Source organism: Episyrphus balteatus, chromosome 1 (genome assembly GCF_945859705.1).
Source record: "Episyrphus balteatus chromosome 1, idEpiBalt1.1, whole genome shotgun sequence".
NCBI classification, from domain to species: domain Eukaryota; kingdom Metazoa; phylum Arthropoda; class Insecta; order Diptera; family Syrphidae; genus Episyrphus; species Episyrphus balteatus.
The window spans coordinates 150,522,425-150,539,042 of NC_079134.1; the positions used below are offsets into that span (position 1 = coordinate 150,522,425).

At 29.7% G+C, this 16,618-nt stretch overlaps 1 protein-coding gene across 1 annotated transcript in view; it reads left to right on the plus strand.

The window, feature by feature from the left end:
• The first annotated feature begins 1,426 nt into the window (after nt 1–1,426).
• LOC129918277 (locomotion-related protein Hikaru genki) overlaps nt 1,427–16,618 on the plus strand; it is a 47,163-nt gene continuing 31,971 nt past the window's right edge. The window contains exon 1 of the mRNA XM_055998734.1: nt 1,427–1,614. Coding sequence (XP_055854709.1) covers nt 1,449–1,614 — 166 coding nt within the window. The 5' untranslated portion in view covers nt 1,427–1,448. The remainder of the gene's footprint in view (nt 1,615–16,618) is intronic.

The window sequence follows — 16,618 nt, forward strand, 5'->3', positions numbered from 1 at the left end:
CATTGTCGGTCGTTGTCTTATACCTGACAAATTGCATAAGAAAAGTTTAACAGGACTTATCGCACTATAGATATCAACAATTTTCATTGCAAGCAAACGACTAATTATTCCCTAGAGCACTCGCTCTCTATCCGAAAAACAGACCTCATTATTCTCGATTCGTCCTTCAGAATTTATTTTGCTTTTTTTTTCCAACATTCTTTTCTTCGTCGACAATCCCTCCTAAGAGTGATAAATTTTCTTGTGATATCTTCCTTATGCTAAGAACTCTTCTTCTTCATTCCAGGCACCCTCTTCATATCCTGTCAAACCACATAATCCTCACCAGAAAACACCTACCCCCCCCCTTTTTCCACTTTTTTTGAATACAAAGAACATAGCTTAGTTTCCGGGTTCCTGATTCCATAAAAACAAAAAAAAAAAAAAACGAACTTATTCGACAGGTGTAGATGACTCTCTAGACTCGTCATCAATAATAAATCCCCAAAGTTGTGAGCCGCACTTTTTTACCTCCTTGCTGCTGCAGCAAGGACGACACCATGCTAACAACTAAATCAAATGCGTATCGTCCTGCTAAAAAAAAAACCAAAAAAAAAAAAAAACCTAATTTCGAATATTAAACTTTTTCGAAAATCAAAAGCTCATGATTTTAATGCGCATATCCTTGCAAAAACGATGCACATTTTTATAAGAATCCTTGTTGTGAAGCTTTCGCTTTCAGTTCGTGCCGGTAGTTCGAACTAAAAGGACACGTTTTTGGAAAATCTTCTGACAAAAAAAATAATATTACCCGTTCGTGTGAACTAATTTTATTTTTTTTGTTGTGTGAAAAAAAAATTTGAAAAATACACTGAATTACCCAATAAGCGGTTCTGTTTTTCTGCTGTGCGAGAAACACGTCCAGGATAATAAACAAATAAATGTCCTTTTTTTTCTTCGTTTTTTTTTCTTTCAAGTGATTCCCTGAGAAAAACGGCAGGATAAAGTTTTGTTTGGTCTTCTTGAAACAAGGAGGAAAAAAAAAAGTTTGAAATTTAATTTCCGGGCATTGTTTACTGTGAAGGATATTGAGGTCCTTGAAGAATTTTTTTTTCTGTTTTTGTAATTGTTTGTTTTTTTTTTTTTTTTACTAACTTCGGTCTGTGTGTGTGCTAAATACAAAAATCAATAAAATCCTTTAAAGAGGATAATATTCTCAACTTGCTATAAGAGTGGAAAAAAATAGTTCCGGTTTTTTTTTATTCGTTTTGTTATAATTTTTGTTATTTTTTTTGTTGATTGTGTCCTTTTGACCTGTGTGTGTACGAGATGAGTTTATCAGTAGTTAAGTGAAAAACACACACAAATAAAAAAAAAAATAAAATTACACATTAACCCAAAACGAAGAAATTTTGTTGCAACACAAAAATATCCTTGCGTTCAACAAAAACAACAGCAAAAAAAAAACCATGAAAATCTTACGAAGAAGAAGTTACTCTTCGGCAGGAGGACGACGATCGGTCCTACTTGCCGTTGCTTTGAGTGCGACCTTCTTGTTTGGATATTTGGATATGAACGTTGTTAGTGCTAGTGGAACGGCGCCGGTGGCTGATACTCCTTCAACTCCGGAGCCAGGTACGTGTCGTGTTTTATGGTAAACGGATACAATAACGGTATTTGTTGTTGTTATTTTTTTTTTAGCTTTTTTCGTTTTATATACATTTTCGGAAGCAAATTGAAATTTTCCGGCCTTTTGTGTTCAAATGTAGGAAAGTTGTGGGATGGGTTGTCGGTGGGATGAGATGTATTGAGGCATTGCGTGTGGAAATTGAGGAAGGTTGGGGGTGTCTCGCTGTGTGTCAGAGAAGCTATAGTGAGGAAAAAGTCATTAAAAAGTTTATTTTTTTTCTGTCTGTGTGTACGCTCAACTCGGCTCGCACCGTTTTCATCGTCGTCGTCGTCGGTCGTCACAAAGGATAAAGTTGCTTCATTTTGAAAAAGTTCGGAACCAATTTTTTTTTTGTTTGTATTAATTTTTTTTTTGTTCTATTTTTGTTGGTGGTTCCGTTTTTTTTTTTTTGTATCTTTCTTGGCTTCGTTGTCGTTTTTGGAATAAAAATGAGAAAAAAGACAGACAACTCATCCCCTCCTTCCAACTCGTCTCTCAAAAAACTTGATGGATAATTTTTGGAGAATAATTAAGATAATTTTTGTGTCGTGGGAAAAAGATGAGTTTTTTTTTCATGCAAGGATTTTTATACACACGATCCATGAGAAAGAAGCTGCTGGGCAATATGATAATGGGTAAATGTTTTAACACTTTTCGGATGGTCGAATCCTGCTTGCGAGGGTGTTGGGATGATAAAACTGTTAGATGAAAGAGTGAAATCGTTTATATACATATATTTTTTTTTCTTCGTCCTGTCATGAGTTGTTATAATATTTTTTTTCCCGTTAGATTCTTTTAATAGGGTGTGATGGAGGATATGATGGTTTTGCCTGGTCGTTATTTCGAAAGAATGACCCATTTTCTGTCTTGAAAAAAATAGTGCCTTCTGGCTATAATGTGTGTTGTGTTGTGATGTAAAGTTGATCCTTGAGAGAATTTTTTTTCAATTTTTTTGGGTAAAAATCCTTTTTTTTTTCTAACTAAAATTGACACAAGCGGTTTCGATGTGTGTTTAGTTGTGTTGTATATAAAAGGGATGTGATTTTTGTTGGTAACATGTCAGGATAATGTTTGTAGAGGTATTTTGATATTTGTGCTCTGCTTTGAGCCAAGTGGATGTGTGGACATTAAATTGAGAATCAATGGGTTACATGGTTATTTTTTTTTTCTTTTTGTTGGATCCTTGGGATCTTTTATAATGTTTGATTGGATAAATTATGATGATATGAGGAAAGGAGGGTATAACACATTTGGGTTTATTTTATGGATTAAACGGTATAAAAGGGTATTTATTATGGGACTAAAGCGAGTGTTTAACTGATGATAATGATGGGGGAGAGGATGTAATAATTTCCAAATGGCTCTCACATCGTTTCTCATCTTGATTTTAAGAGAGAAGGACTATTAACTTTTTCATTATTTGTATAAAATATAATTTCAATGCTTTTATTTTTATTTTTTTTTTTTTTTTTTTGAAGATGCTACATACAACAACAAGGACGAAAAATCCATTATCCAAAGCTATAAATATTGGATATTTAATTTTATGGGAATTTATTTTATTGGTAAGAGGGCGCCATCGAGTATAGAAGAAGCTTTTTTGGGTTTTTCATTTTAATGATAAATTTTTTGACAAAAATTGGGTTTGAGGTGAATACTCTTGAGTTTGTCTAGTTCATGGGAATTTAATAGAAATGATTGAGTGTGGGTATTTTTTATATAGAAAGTTGTAGTTGTGGGTGACGGTGTTGGTTAGAGAAGTAGAAAATTAATTATGTGGTTTTTTTTTTGTCTTTGAGAAGAATTTATACTTTTTCTTTTAATGGAATAATTGAGTTTTTTTTTTTTTTTGAAAAGTATAAAATTTAATTCAATATTAAATTTTCTTTAGAAATTTGAACCACATTTTTGTGGTTTCTGAGTTTTGAGAAGAAAAATATTTGGATGATAATTTGTAACTTTGAATATAAAAAAGTTTCAATTAAAATTATCTTCATTTAAAATGTTGATGGCTAGGTTTTAGCACAAATTGGTTGTAGGTAACCATAAAAAATGAGTAGGTACTGGTATAGTTTAAGGAAATGACATAATGTTTTTTTATTACATTATATGCCACTTAATACCTACAGAGGATACAAAAAAAAAAATAAAACAATTTTGTTTTTTTTTAGAAAATGACATTTGAAAATTTTAGATGACTATAAAAGTTTATTTTAGGAAAGGAAATATGATTTAAGATTCGATCTTGTAAAAAAGCTGAAGCTGGTCCCGTAAAGTTAAAACGTATCCTTGACATGAAATTAAAGAAATAAATTATTATTATATACTATGTATTATAACAAATCAGTTTAACAAAAGATACAAAATAAGGGGAGGTCAAAACGATTTTTAATATCCACCAGTTCATAAGTCTAAGTAAGAAGTTCGATTTATTTAAATGTATTCATTGTAATTTCAATTTGAATCCAAGAATTCTTACTTCGACTCTTTGCATTTTATTTTTCATAAAAGAAGTACCTACCAGGCATGGAAAAGTCAATACAATTGATAGGGCTAGTCATACTATTTTGATTGCAAAATTGAAATTATTTGGTTTTCACTCAAATATGTTGAAATGGTTATAATCCTATCTAACGGGTCGTGTTCAATTCGTTTGTATTGATCAAGTGCTATCAAGTCCAATCATAGTTACCTCGGGTGTCCCGCAAGGTAGCCATCTTGGTCCCCTTCTTTTCTTAGTCTTTATCAACGACTTGGCTGATATGTATCTTCTTTAATTCTAGTAGACTTTTATTTGCAGACGATTTAAAATTTGTTAGATGCATAAAATCTTCAAATGATTGTATTCTTTTACAAAATGATCTCCAAAAGCTAACGGAATGGTGCACAACCAACCAATTATTCTTGAACGTTAATAAATGTCAAATTTTTTCCTTTTGTCGCAATTTCTCGAAAATTCTTTTAGATTATAAAGTTGATAACTTTATTCTTGAAAGAGTTTTGGAGAAAAAGGACCTTGGTGTATTCTTTGATTCAAAACTAAACTTTATCAAACATAATAGAATTCATTGTAGCTAAATCCAATTCAATGCTAGGTTTTATTAAAAGTAATTCGAAAGACTTTAAGGACCCTTTTGCCCTTAAATCTCTGTTTAACTCCTATGTTAGATCAAATTTAGAATATTGTTGTGTGATTTGAAATCCTTACAATATTTATTCAAAAAGAATTGAAATGATCCAAACAAAATTTACAAAGTTTACAATTCAGAAATTAGGTTGCAACATCGAAATCCCGTCGTACTCAACTAGATGTAAACTTCTTGGAACTCAATCACTTGAAAATAGAAGGACAATGTTTTCAGTAATGTTTATATTTGATATTTTGTCGCATCACATAAAATGCCCTTTCCTGTTATCGTTGATAGATTTGTATGCTCCCTCGCGTCAAATAAGAGAACGTTGTTTATTCCGAGAAAAAGAACATATAGGGTAAACTATGCTCGTAATGAACCTTTAACTCGCTGTGTGAGAGAAACTAATCGCATTTCAAATCATATTGATTTTAATTTTCTTATACAGATACACTTTAAAAAATAATATACCTACTTTTGTTCTTTTCGAATTAGTTAATGAAACCATTTTTATATAATTATTGTATGAAACACTTAATGTTATTTATTTCTCGACCTTTTGTAGACTTATTGTAGATGTTAAGATCTCTAATTGATGTAAATTAATAAATAAATAAATAATTGTATCGAATTCGATACAAATGGGTATGCTCGAGTACAAAAATACAATTTGTCTAAATTCGATACAATTTTTTAATCTGTGTCTTAAAAATTCTTTTACAATATTTAAAAATATTTAAAATTGTAAAATAATATTTAAAAAGGAAAAAAAGGAAATCGAAAGTATTTAAAACGAAAGATCTTTTTGTGATCTGAATTCACTCTGTTATAAATTCAGAAAAGAAAATGAAAACAATTTTCAAAGTACAGCATTAAGTCCGAAGACCTGCAAACTTTTATATGGAAAAGGTATGTTAGTGTAGATTAAATTTCATGAAAATCAAAGAAAACACGTTATTCTTTATGTCTTTTCATAGAGTTTTGGTATTTATCGAATATTTAAGTTTGCAAAACTAATCTTAAGTTCAAATCTGAGCCATTACCTGAAAAACAAAATTGCACTTTTTTTCCCCACGATTTTGCATAGTGAAATGTGTACGCAGAATTTTAGATTTTTTTTAAATAAAACATTTTGATTAAATTTTATATTAATTTCTCGTGTGAAAAATATATTTCAATACAATTGTATCCATTTCAGTACATCCATATTAAATTTTCAGTACAATTAAAAAATGTAATTTTCCATCAATGGTACCTACACATAAATTCTTCACTAAGAAATTTTCTTTACTAAGAAATGCTCTTTACTAAGAAATGTTATTTACTAAGAAATAAACTGAATACTTTTTGAATTCTCTGATACAATTTGTATCAATGGAAGAAGAAGGAACTAAATAATTAAATAGTAGTTAGAAAATAATTCGAACTAAGGATAAATACAGATAGTTTGAAAATAAAAGGGTTTGAAGCATTTTGGAGTTTCTAATATCTGTGTGCAAAAGGCATAACAGCATAAGTCGACTTATGTCAAAATTGAGTTTCTTACACATTAACCGATTCATTCTGCCATATTTTCTTCGTAGTTTTTTTTCTCATTCTGATTGAAGGAATATTTAAATATTTAAAAGTTGTTCAAAAAACATCAATTATTTCAAACTCATAACATTCTTGGAGGGTACAAAAAATGAATACGATCATTTTTGATATTTTAATAAAGGTTGTATAAAGAAATATTACTTTTTGTCAAATTGTCTTAAATTTTAAGAATTTTAATAGTCATTCGTGTAAATTGCTCTGCCAACGATTTTGCATTAAAACAAATTTCGAAATTTTCCACAATGACAATAAAAAATCTGGCCACTCTTCATAGTTCATAGAGATAAAATGGAAATAGGTCCAAAGTAAACAATTTTTTATTTCTCTTATTTTTTCCCAATATTTTCATATTTAAAGGCAAATTTTATTTCAGATGATAAGGAGTATCTATCAATGAGTATTTAAGAAAATTGGCTCATAATCTGCTATCCCAATTTTGTGGCTCCGCGAAATTAAGCCCCAGGAAATAAGGCCCCAATTAAAAAATGAAATAAAGCCCCAAAAAATACACACAAAACAATAACAACGAAATTTCTCAAATTTTGGGGTGTTATTTGATTTTTTGGGGCCTTGTTTCATATTGTTTTTGGGGCATGATTTCATTACGAAATAAGGCCCCCATGAAATTAGACCCCAACACTTATTTTGGGGCTTACTTTCATTTTATTTTAAAAACAATTTGGGGCTTTATTTCATTTTTCATAATTTACACAAAAATACAATGAAATAATTGATGAAATCGCGCGATTTCTTGCAGCTATTCTGTTACTTCCTAATGCTTTTCAACCGTGCGATTTTTTCAGCTATTCTGTTACTTTCTAATGCTTTTCAATGTAAACATCGTGCTGCACTGCAAACTAATGCCTTTCAATGTAAAGATCGTGCATAAACCATCAGCGATCATTGAAAAAAGCATTAAAAAGTAACAGAATAACCGAAAAAAAAACACAACATCAGTTTGAAACATCCTTGAGGAACAATTTTAAAAGTACCGTCCATAAAGATGGTTCTGTTGGGGTGATATTTCATTACCAAAAATAAATTAATTATAAAAAAAAAATTGGGGTCTTATTTCATTTATTTTTGGGGCATTTTTTCATTTCGATGGGGCCTTGTTTCATTGGGCATATTTTCATTATGAAAAAATAACCCAATTTGGGTCCTTTTTTCATTTTTTTCTTTTGGGGCTTTATTTCCTGGGGCCCAATTTCGCGGAGCCCAATTTTGTTTGAGAGGAATAAAAATTCAGTTTTTGAAGAACTATGTATGTATGTACTTTATAAACAATAAATTTAATCGAAATCGTTTTTGCCTTTTTTCGGATGCCCTTTCAAATGGATATATGAATAAGAAGCATGTGATTCAAGTGAAAATTGGCAACGCACTTTTTTTTTTGAAATTCTTTCTGTATTAATTTCTCAAAACGGCTTTTTTCAACGTATTCTACCTTGCCATAAAAGAAAAATTTTTACAACAACTTGATTTACTTGTTACTTGTCACAACCAAAATGGATTTTCGGCATTTTTTTCCAAACATACATATCTCTCATCATGTGCCATTACTTTGTGCTTGATTGTGAAATATTCGTGCTTGAAGCCTAGCTTAATAATTCTACCCAAGTCCCAAATTGTCCTTTTCTGAAAGGATTGACCGATGTTTTTTTTTTTATTACTTATTTTCCTCTAATTCTTTAATTTAAACTTCAAAAATAATTTTATTTTATTTTTTATGTACATACCTACATAAATTTTATTAAAAAGAACAATTTCAAAAAATTGATCAAAATTTTGATTTTTCCTTTTGCTGCAAAAATGCCATCTTTCTTTGGAATTCTCTTATAATTAGATTAAATTGTAGTGATTCAGTTGATATAAGATTTCCTGCAGCTTCTTGCTTAAGAAACTTTCCATTAAATCATTAATTTTCAAAATATTATAAGTCATTTGCCGAAAAAAGTTTCTGACAATATAATTTTTATTTTTGTATTGAAAAAGTTTAAGCCTTACTTTAAATGCATATTTTAACCTTATGTAAATGTATCACTAAGGTAAGAATTCTTTAAAATTAGTAAAACAATCCCTCTATGGGGTTAACTAGAAACATTCAAAATGGATCTAAAATAAACGGTTCAATTGTGGAATTCATCCCCAGAAAAATAACCAGGCCTATTTAATTATTAATTTTTTCTACTAGGACGTGACACTCTGGGGGCTTCTAGCTTCAAAACATAACTCTGAATTCGTGAAATCAATACGTTCTCAAGCTCTTTTTTTTTTTGTGATCCTACCTCGGGTGTTTTTAACGCACAAAAACTCAAAATAGTTATAAAAATTAAAATTTGTAACACTAAAACAAAAAAGATATTCATCAGCATACGCAATTATAAATAATACAATATAAATAAAACAAAATCATTGCTCCATCTTCGAGAGACAAAAAACTTTCAGAATTATTAAAAAAAAAAAAAAACAATGAGTACCTGAAACATTCAACTATCCTTAACCGTTTTCGAATTTCTGATTCCTAGTTTTATATACGATCTTATTATTTCCATAACATATTTTGTTAACGTATTATCTTAGTTCAAGTTAAGCCTCCGGAATTCAGAATCAGAAAACTATTCCAGACAACCAAGAAATTTGTATTGCAAGTATACAAGTACATTGGGGTGATTCAGAGTGTTATAAGGGAAAGTCTTTTTTTTTTGCTATCTTCCCTCAGTTTGGAGTTAAATGAGTGCCAACTATGGAATATCACAAGGTAATGAAAGGTTTAGTCTTAATCTACTTCATTGCAATAAGAAAAAGTCTTTACCGCTCTTTGTTATTTTTGGTTCAACTTTTTAATCCAGGTTGCATTTAAAAGAGCTTAAGTCTAATCCTTTATAGAAAATAGGTATGATTATAATTATCTCCATTTTTTTTCTGTGGAGAGTTTATTTAATTATTAAGGAACTATAAATAAGACTTGTAGGACCACATAGTTAAATAAAATTCAAAAAGTAGGAAAATCCTCAATTGTGGTAAAAATAATAGGGGTTTGTTATGTTAATCTCAAAAATTGAAACGAATAAGTCTATCGGTTGCTTCATTTTAAAGAATTGGAGGTATTACTTATGACAGGATTTTATTACTTATTATTATTAATAGACCAACATGCTGACCATCTACAAATTGGTAAACGATTCTTCCACCTCCCTAATAAAAGTCTTAACATTTTATCGAATACCTAATTATTTCGGACAATCGATCTATTACAAACAATTTCTTCCACAAGAATTAATTTGAAACAAATATCATCTAGGGGAACAAAAAACAATTATTATAATTTATCACCCCTCCCAGCTACCACCCAATACTATTAAATTGCATCCCCCTCATAATTAATTTGCCAATAAGAAAATAAAAACAATTATCTTCAAAATCAATATCATGCAGTCATTATAAATGATCCCTAAATTCCTTCTATATTAAAACCAAATCTACACAAAAACACTTAAATACACGGAGAAAAAAAAAACAACCATTTTACCTAATGTTCGGTATCATCCTCATTTTTTGAAATGAAATGTATATCACCATCATTAGAAAACTCATTATCCTAGAAAATTACAAGAAAAGCGAAACAATTCCACATCGACATATGGAAAAGCTAATTTCCTTTCTCACACAATTAAGACAGCAAATCATCATCTTCCTTTTCTATTTAAGGAAAAGGAGTCCTTTGCCATCATCATACCACCCTCATAGGACAAAAAGCACACAAAAAGCAAATAGAAAAAAAAAAATAATTACACAACATACAAAACTGACATAACCACCATCAAGCACCAACATAGACATATAGAGCATTTAGCAATCAGTGATTATTTTCACAGTTAGTTTGCTGCTCTCGGCTCGAGTAAAAATAATAATGAAAAAAAAAAAAAAAAAAACTTTTGCACATTAATTAATATGAAAACACGAAATATCATCTATTCTACATACAAACAGGCATAATGTTGTATGTTTGTATGTGTTGAAAAAGGATATATGAAATATTTTATGCCACACTGAGCTCACAAGTGAGAGAATATATCTCTTCTATATCCTTGGAAGTTTGGAAGATAATAAAAAACACGTTAGATGCGCTGCTGTTCCCTTTCGACTATTATGAGTTGTTGTATAGATTCGTGAAGGAAGTGCTGCTGCTCTCTGTCTCCTTCCAACCTTATCCTCCGACTTTCTTTTGGGTATATAGTCTATTATGCCAAACAAACCGTAAAATAATTAATTCTTCTGCAAAACAGGCAGATATGGCTGCTTTTAAGGTTTAAAGTTTGTGTTACGAGGAGTCCTTTTGTTGTGTAAAGCCTAAAATTGAAGGTGAATTTCACCTAGTAACAATATCATAACAGTTTTCAGCCATAATGAGAACAAGAAGGACAAACAAAACTTCGTTAAAATATTCACGGCGAATGCAAATGAGAAAATAATGAAAATTATATGAACGTTGAACTTTTTCATCTTGATTCAGTCTTGTACCTTATTAAACCAATAACTTTTATCAATAAAATGAAACATCAGTATTTTTTGTGATTTTTGTTTTTATAAATAAAGAAACATAATGAATGTTTAATGTTAATGAAGAAGTCCATCATATTTAGACAAAAAGATACAAGTTTAAAAACAAATTGCTGAATTGTTGTTTTGACAAAATTGATGTAAAAATTGAGTTGGGATCATAATTCTAAAAGTGCCAAAATTCAGTATTTCGAAAATTCAGTATTTTGAAATTTTGTAAGTTCGAAATTCTCTAAATCGAATGTTTTAAAAAAATCTTATTATCAGTGAATTCAAAATTCTGTATTCGAAAATTCTATACCTAAATGATAAAAGAAACAGAATTTTTGAATACAGAACTTTTAAGTACAAAAACTATATTTTTTTTCAATTTAAACGCATTTATAGAATTTTTAAAGGTGGAAACAAAATATCACTTTTCCATATATCTGAGAACTGTTTTGCTAGATGATCGAAATAGTAAATAGTAAATAGGTCTTAAAGTATGCTTTGCTTATTTTGCACTTTTTGTAATTTTTTTTTTTGACGTGATAACGTCTTATAAATCGATGAACCATGGCAGCCACCACAAAAAAAATGACGCCATTTTCTAACGTTACACTCTCGCACCTTCGCAGTGCGCGCAAAAATTTCAATTCAAAATTAAGAATAAACTATTAGAGATACAAAAATCTTCTATAGCTTATTTGAAATATAATAACCTAGAGCTTAATTCAAATAAAGGATTTTTAATAATTCCGTCATTTAATAGGGTAATACCGAAAGATGAAATTTTAAAATCTAAACGTGAAGTCGTAGAGAATTGAATTTTTTTGCTATAGATAGACGAGATTAATTTAAGAATAACTGCATTTAAGAAAAAATTATAAAAAAATTTGGGACTAAGTTACAACGTTTTGTTTGAACGTTGTACACGTATTGGGGCTATGACAAAATGATGATTTTGGGTAAAAGAAATTTTTTTTGACAATTCTAAAGATGCCAGGTGAAAGATGAAAGAACAAAAATTAGACGTCTGATACGGATTTTTTTCCACCACTCTGCGTTTCGAAATATGAATTTTTGAAAAACACCTTGATTTTTAGGGGTATTTTTGGGTAATTTTTGATTTTTAGCTTTTTTTTGGAGCGTTCAAAAAATCTCAAACTTATAGGACATGTAGGTTTTGGCCTTATGCATACATGTGCAACCCATTTAGTGAGTTTTGACTGAATAACGGAAGAAACAAGTTTTTAAAAAATACGTTTTTTGACCGTTTTTAACCGATTTTCATCGGTTTTTATTTTTATCTTTTTTTCTTTAATAGATGCAGGAATAAAGTATACGCAGCAATGATAGACCATGACTACGACTATATGTGTGCGAAGTTTCAATCATTTTCGTGAACACAATTTTGAGATAACGGTAAAATAAAATTTTAGAATTCAACAGGTTATAACTTTTGACCAAGAGCAGATAGAAATTTTATTAAACTTTTATGAGCATCCTGATACAATTACCTTTCAATTGGTATATCACACATAACGCTAGACTAACTACAAGCCACACAATGTTAAATCAAGAAACTTGCGAAAAACATCATACCACCAGTGGAGATCTGTTGCGCCATGAACAGCCACCAGTGTGGGAAGTACCGTAATGGTTGACTTTAAAAAATTCTAACTTCTCTTGTAGGCATCTTTGAAATGAGATTGATACGTCATTTGAAAGGTGAAACAATAAGCTTTCACATGGTATAAAATTTTTTACAGGTTGTTAGGGAAAAAATTCATGAGAACATAAAAATAAATGTTTTTTTGCTTTTTTTTGATGAAATTTCATCGAGTTTAAAAAATTCCAGCTATTTTTGTAGATGTCGCATAGACTTGATCTATAGATATATTTTTAGCTAAGACAATAAGCTTTCAGATGGTGTCTATAATATAGATTGTTAAAAAAAAAATGGATTTAATTGTAAAAATTTAAAAATGGTTTTATTATTTAGAAGAAATATTTGGCTTTTTAATGGTATAATTTTTTTTGTGAGCTTATAAAATAAAAAAATTAATATAATGAGAAAAGAAAAAAGGTATTTTTGTTAGCTTTTTCTTGTAAATTATGATTGTTTGAAATAAATAAACCATTCAAATGGCTCATTTCAAATACACACAACCTGTTTTCTTACGACGTTATCACGTAAAATCATCGTCTGTAAACTTTCGGACATGAGATTTTTCTAGACTTTTTAGGTATGTTATAGAATGCCAAAACGAAGATATTGAGCAAACAAAATTTCTATTAGCATTCATTTCGAGGTTTACCCCTTTTTTCACGTTATTTGACTTTATTAAAACACAAAACAAAGTCAAAAAAAAAATCTATAACAAAATTTAATCAAATAAATCATGGTCCCTTTTCAAACATGTTACATTTAATTAAGTCATAATCATTTCCAAAACATCTAACATGCTTATGAAATTCACCCCATATTTCACGATAAGGTGAATGATTTTATTATATATTTTCATTCTGTCTCTCCCTCTTATATATAGCTTTTGCTTTGCTTCGCTTCTTCTTCGTTGTGTAAAACAGAAAATGATTTGTTTTTTGGATAAATATTTGCAAAATAAGGACCTAAACTAGATTCCATGTTACGTGTGTCCCGGTTATGACAAAAATCACTTAAATGGGGTTGAATGGGTAAAATTTAGATATATACAATCTTGTATCCTAAAAAACGCTGTAGCTAGAGCTATGTTTATATGAAATTGTATGATTGTGTGCTACTTTAGTTTGCACAAGGGAGTCAAATTAATTAACACAGGATACAACAATACAAACAAACAAATAAAACAAAGAAAGGAACATAGGATGTAGTATGAGCGTATATTCTATCTAACACAATATAGAAACGGGATGATTGAAACATTTTTACGATAGTAAAAGTTGGAAAGGTTTGGGGGGAAAGGGGGGTTAAAGAGTGAAGAAATTTTAGGATGAATAAAATCTGACAACAGCTGAGATTTGCAAATTCACCCATTTAGCACGAATATTTACTCTTGTCTCAAGGTTTGCTTTTCTACAAAGATTTATTACCAACCCCCTCCCCCCATTTTTGTGTCAGGAAAAAAATAAAATAAAAAGAAGACAACTTGCACCCTTTTTGCCTTAGGGGAATGGGAAATTATGGAGAATATTCAAATGGAGATTGCTATTTGAATCGTTAAAAGTCGCAAAAATTACCATTTAACTTGCAGAGAAAGACACAAAATAATGAATGGGGTCAGCACAGGATTAAATTGCGACAAGAATTTGAGCGAAAAAAGGGGTGCAAAGGACGAAGGGGGAGATGCTTTTTTGGGAAAAGAGGTTTTCCGAGAAACGTGTGTAAGTTTCATTGAAATTGTTTGTTAAGCTAAGGGACTTCTTGTTGATCTTGTTGAACTATAATTGGCTTTGGGATGTGTGATTGTTTGTCAGACAAAACGGACGAATTGTCTGAAGGACTGACGACAACGACGAAAAAGGCCCAACTAAAAGGGCACGTTGTTGCTTGTATTTGTATATGTATTTTGAGGAAAATGAGTTTTTGCGTTAGTTTAAATAAAATTCCTTTTTGGAGAAATTGAATTCCTGTTGAAATACAAGAGATTACTTCTGTAAGTTGTAAAATCCTATTGGGGATTAAAGAATTATGTGTACCTTAGGCTTCTCTACATAGAAATCTTAATGAAGTAGGTATAATATTTGAGTACATGACTCGAGGGAGTTAAACGAGAGTGTGGATTGTATTTTGAATACCTATTTATTTAAAACAAAAGGATTTCGATTTGAAATTTTAAATGTTCTTCGAAATAATTAATATTTAGAGTGAGAGATGCTATAAGGATACCATTTAGAAATCACTTTAATTTAAATATTTGCAAGAGAATTTCGATTTTTAAAGAAATCGATTTTTCTTGCTGAATACAAAAAAAAAATTCAAAAACATGTTATACATGTATGAAAAGTACTTTGAAGTCCTACTTCTGAAATAAAGATATTATTTTTTGGACCGTTATCACCGGTAGCTGTCATAGAACCGTTTTCTAGATATCTGACTTTTTCTTATACCATTTAATAGATTTCAACGAAAATTTTGTAGGTAGGTACTTATGTACCTAACAATATTTTCTTCAAAACGGCAATCCAAATTTTTTTTTTGTTTTCGAAAAATTTTATATAAACTGAAACTGGCCAAGATGACAAACTTTTTCTACAAAATTGAATAAGCAAAGTTAAATAAAATTGTTGATTTATTTATTACAAATCTGGATTTTAAAAGATTTAATGTACATAATAAAAAAGTATTAAATATTAATTTTAAATAAAGTCACAGCGCAGTATGATGACATGGTATGATACAGTCTGAAATACCTCCGATATTCGTCTTTCTTAACCAATCGGTTAATCGGCAACATTGGCGTGCATTAATCTGTCCAATTTTCACTACACAACTGAGAGAATGCAATTCCCTAACTTTTTTCATCTTATATACATACATACTAGGGTCAATGTGGGTAAATGTAAACAGGGGTAAATGAGAACATGGCTGATAACAAGCTTCAGTTAAGTCTCTTTGACGCATACATAAGTACAAATCGCGGACGCATGCATCTTTTAGCTTATACGTCAAATTCAATGCTGTCAAAGGAGAATTCATTCGACGAGGTTATTTTCCGTGAAAGATAATTTTTTAAAGTGCCAAACAAGTCGTGAGTCTTTCAGAAATATTAAATATTCTTGCTGATTCAATTAAGTCAGTATAATTTGCAAATACTTTTTAGTTTTGAATTTTGATTATGTCATCATTAATCAAAAATATTCTACGGTCACTGGGGTGTATGTGTACTTTTTTCTACAAAAATCGAACGATTTTTGGTCGATTTACAAAGCTGACACTTAAAAAAAAGATCAGAAACTTGCATAGAATCAATATACACTTAAATCAAAAGAAATATTGAAACAAACAAAAAATTGAGCCATGTTTTAACGCATTTTGTATGTAAAATTAAGAACTTAAAAAAAAAAAAAATAATCAAAAAAAATGTAATGGTTTCCTCACTGTAAATATGTGAAAATTCTAGTCACATTTTCTGTAAAGACTCAATCTTCTTGACACAATCTTTCGTACTGAGACTCAATGCTTATGTACTGAATATAAACATTTACGTTTTTATTATATACTCTTTTTGATTTAAATTTCAAACTTGAAACCTTCCAAACACTAATCGAACACTTAGCCAATTCATTGTATATACATTATAATCTTAATTGGATACGTTGTTTATATTAAGCTTTCATGAATACATTTCTACTTTCAAATACGGGATATTATTTGGATCATTGGGTTTTTAGGATCAAAACTAATGGTACCTGTCATATAACGAAAATATAAAAGTTAATTTTTTTCAAAAACTGCATTAACGATTTTGATTAAAATTTGTGTGTAGTGTAAGCCTAATTTTGAAATAAAAACAAATATTTTTGTACCGTTATTAACGGTAAATGCCATAGAACGGTTTGTTTAATTAATGAATTTCTCGTAAACGACAAAGCATATTTCAACGTTAAAATAGATAGAAGTTTTCAAAAAACACATTTTTGGGTTTTTAAAAAATATTTTAAAATTCTTTTTTTATACATGAAATTAAATACTTGG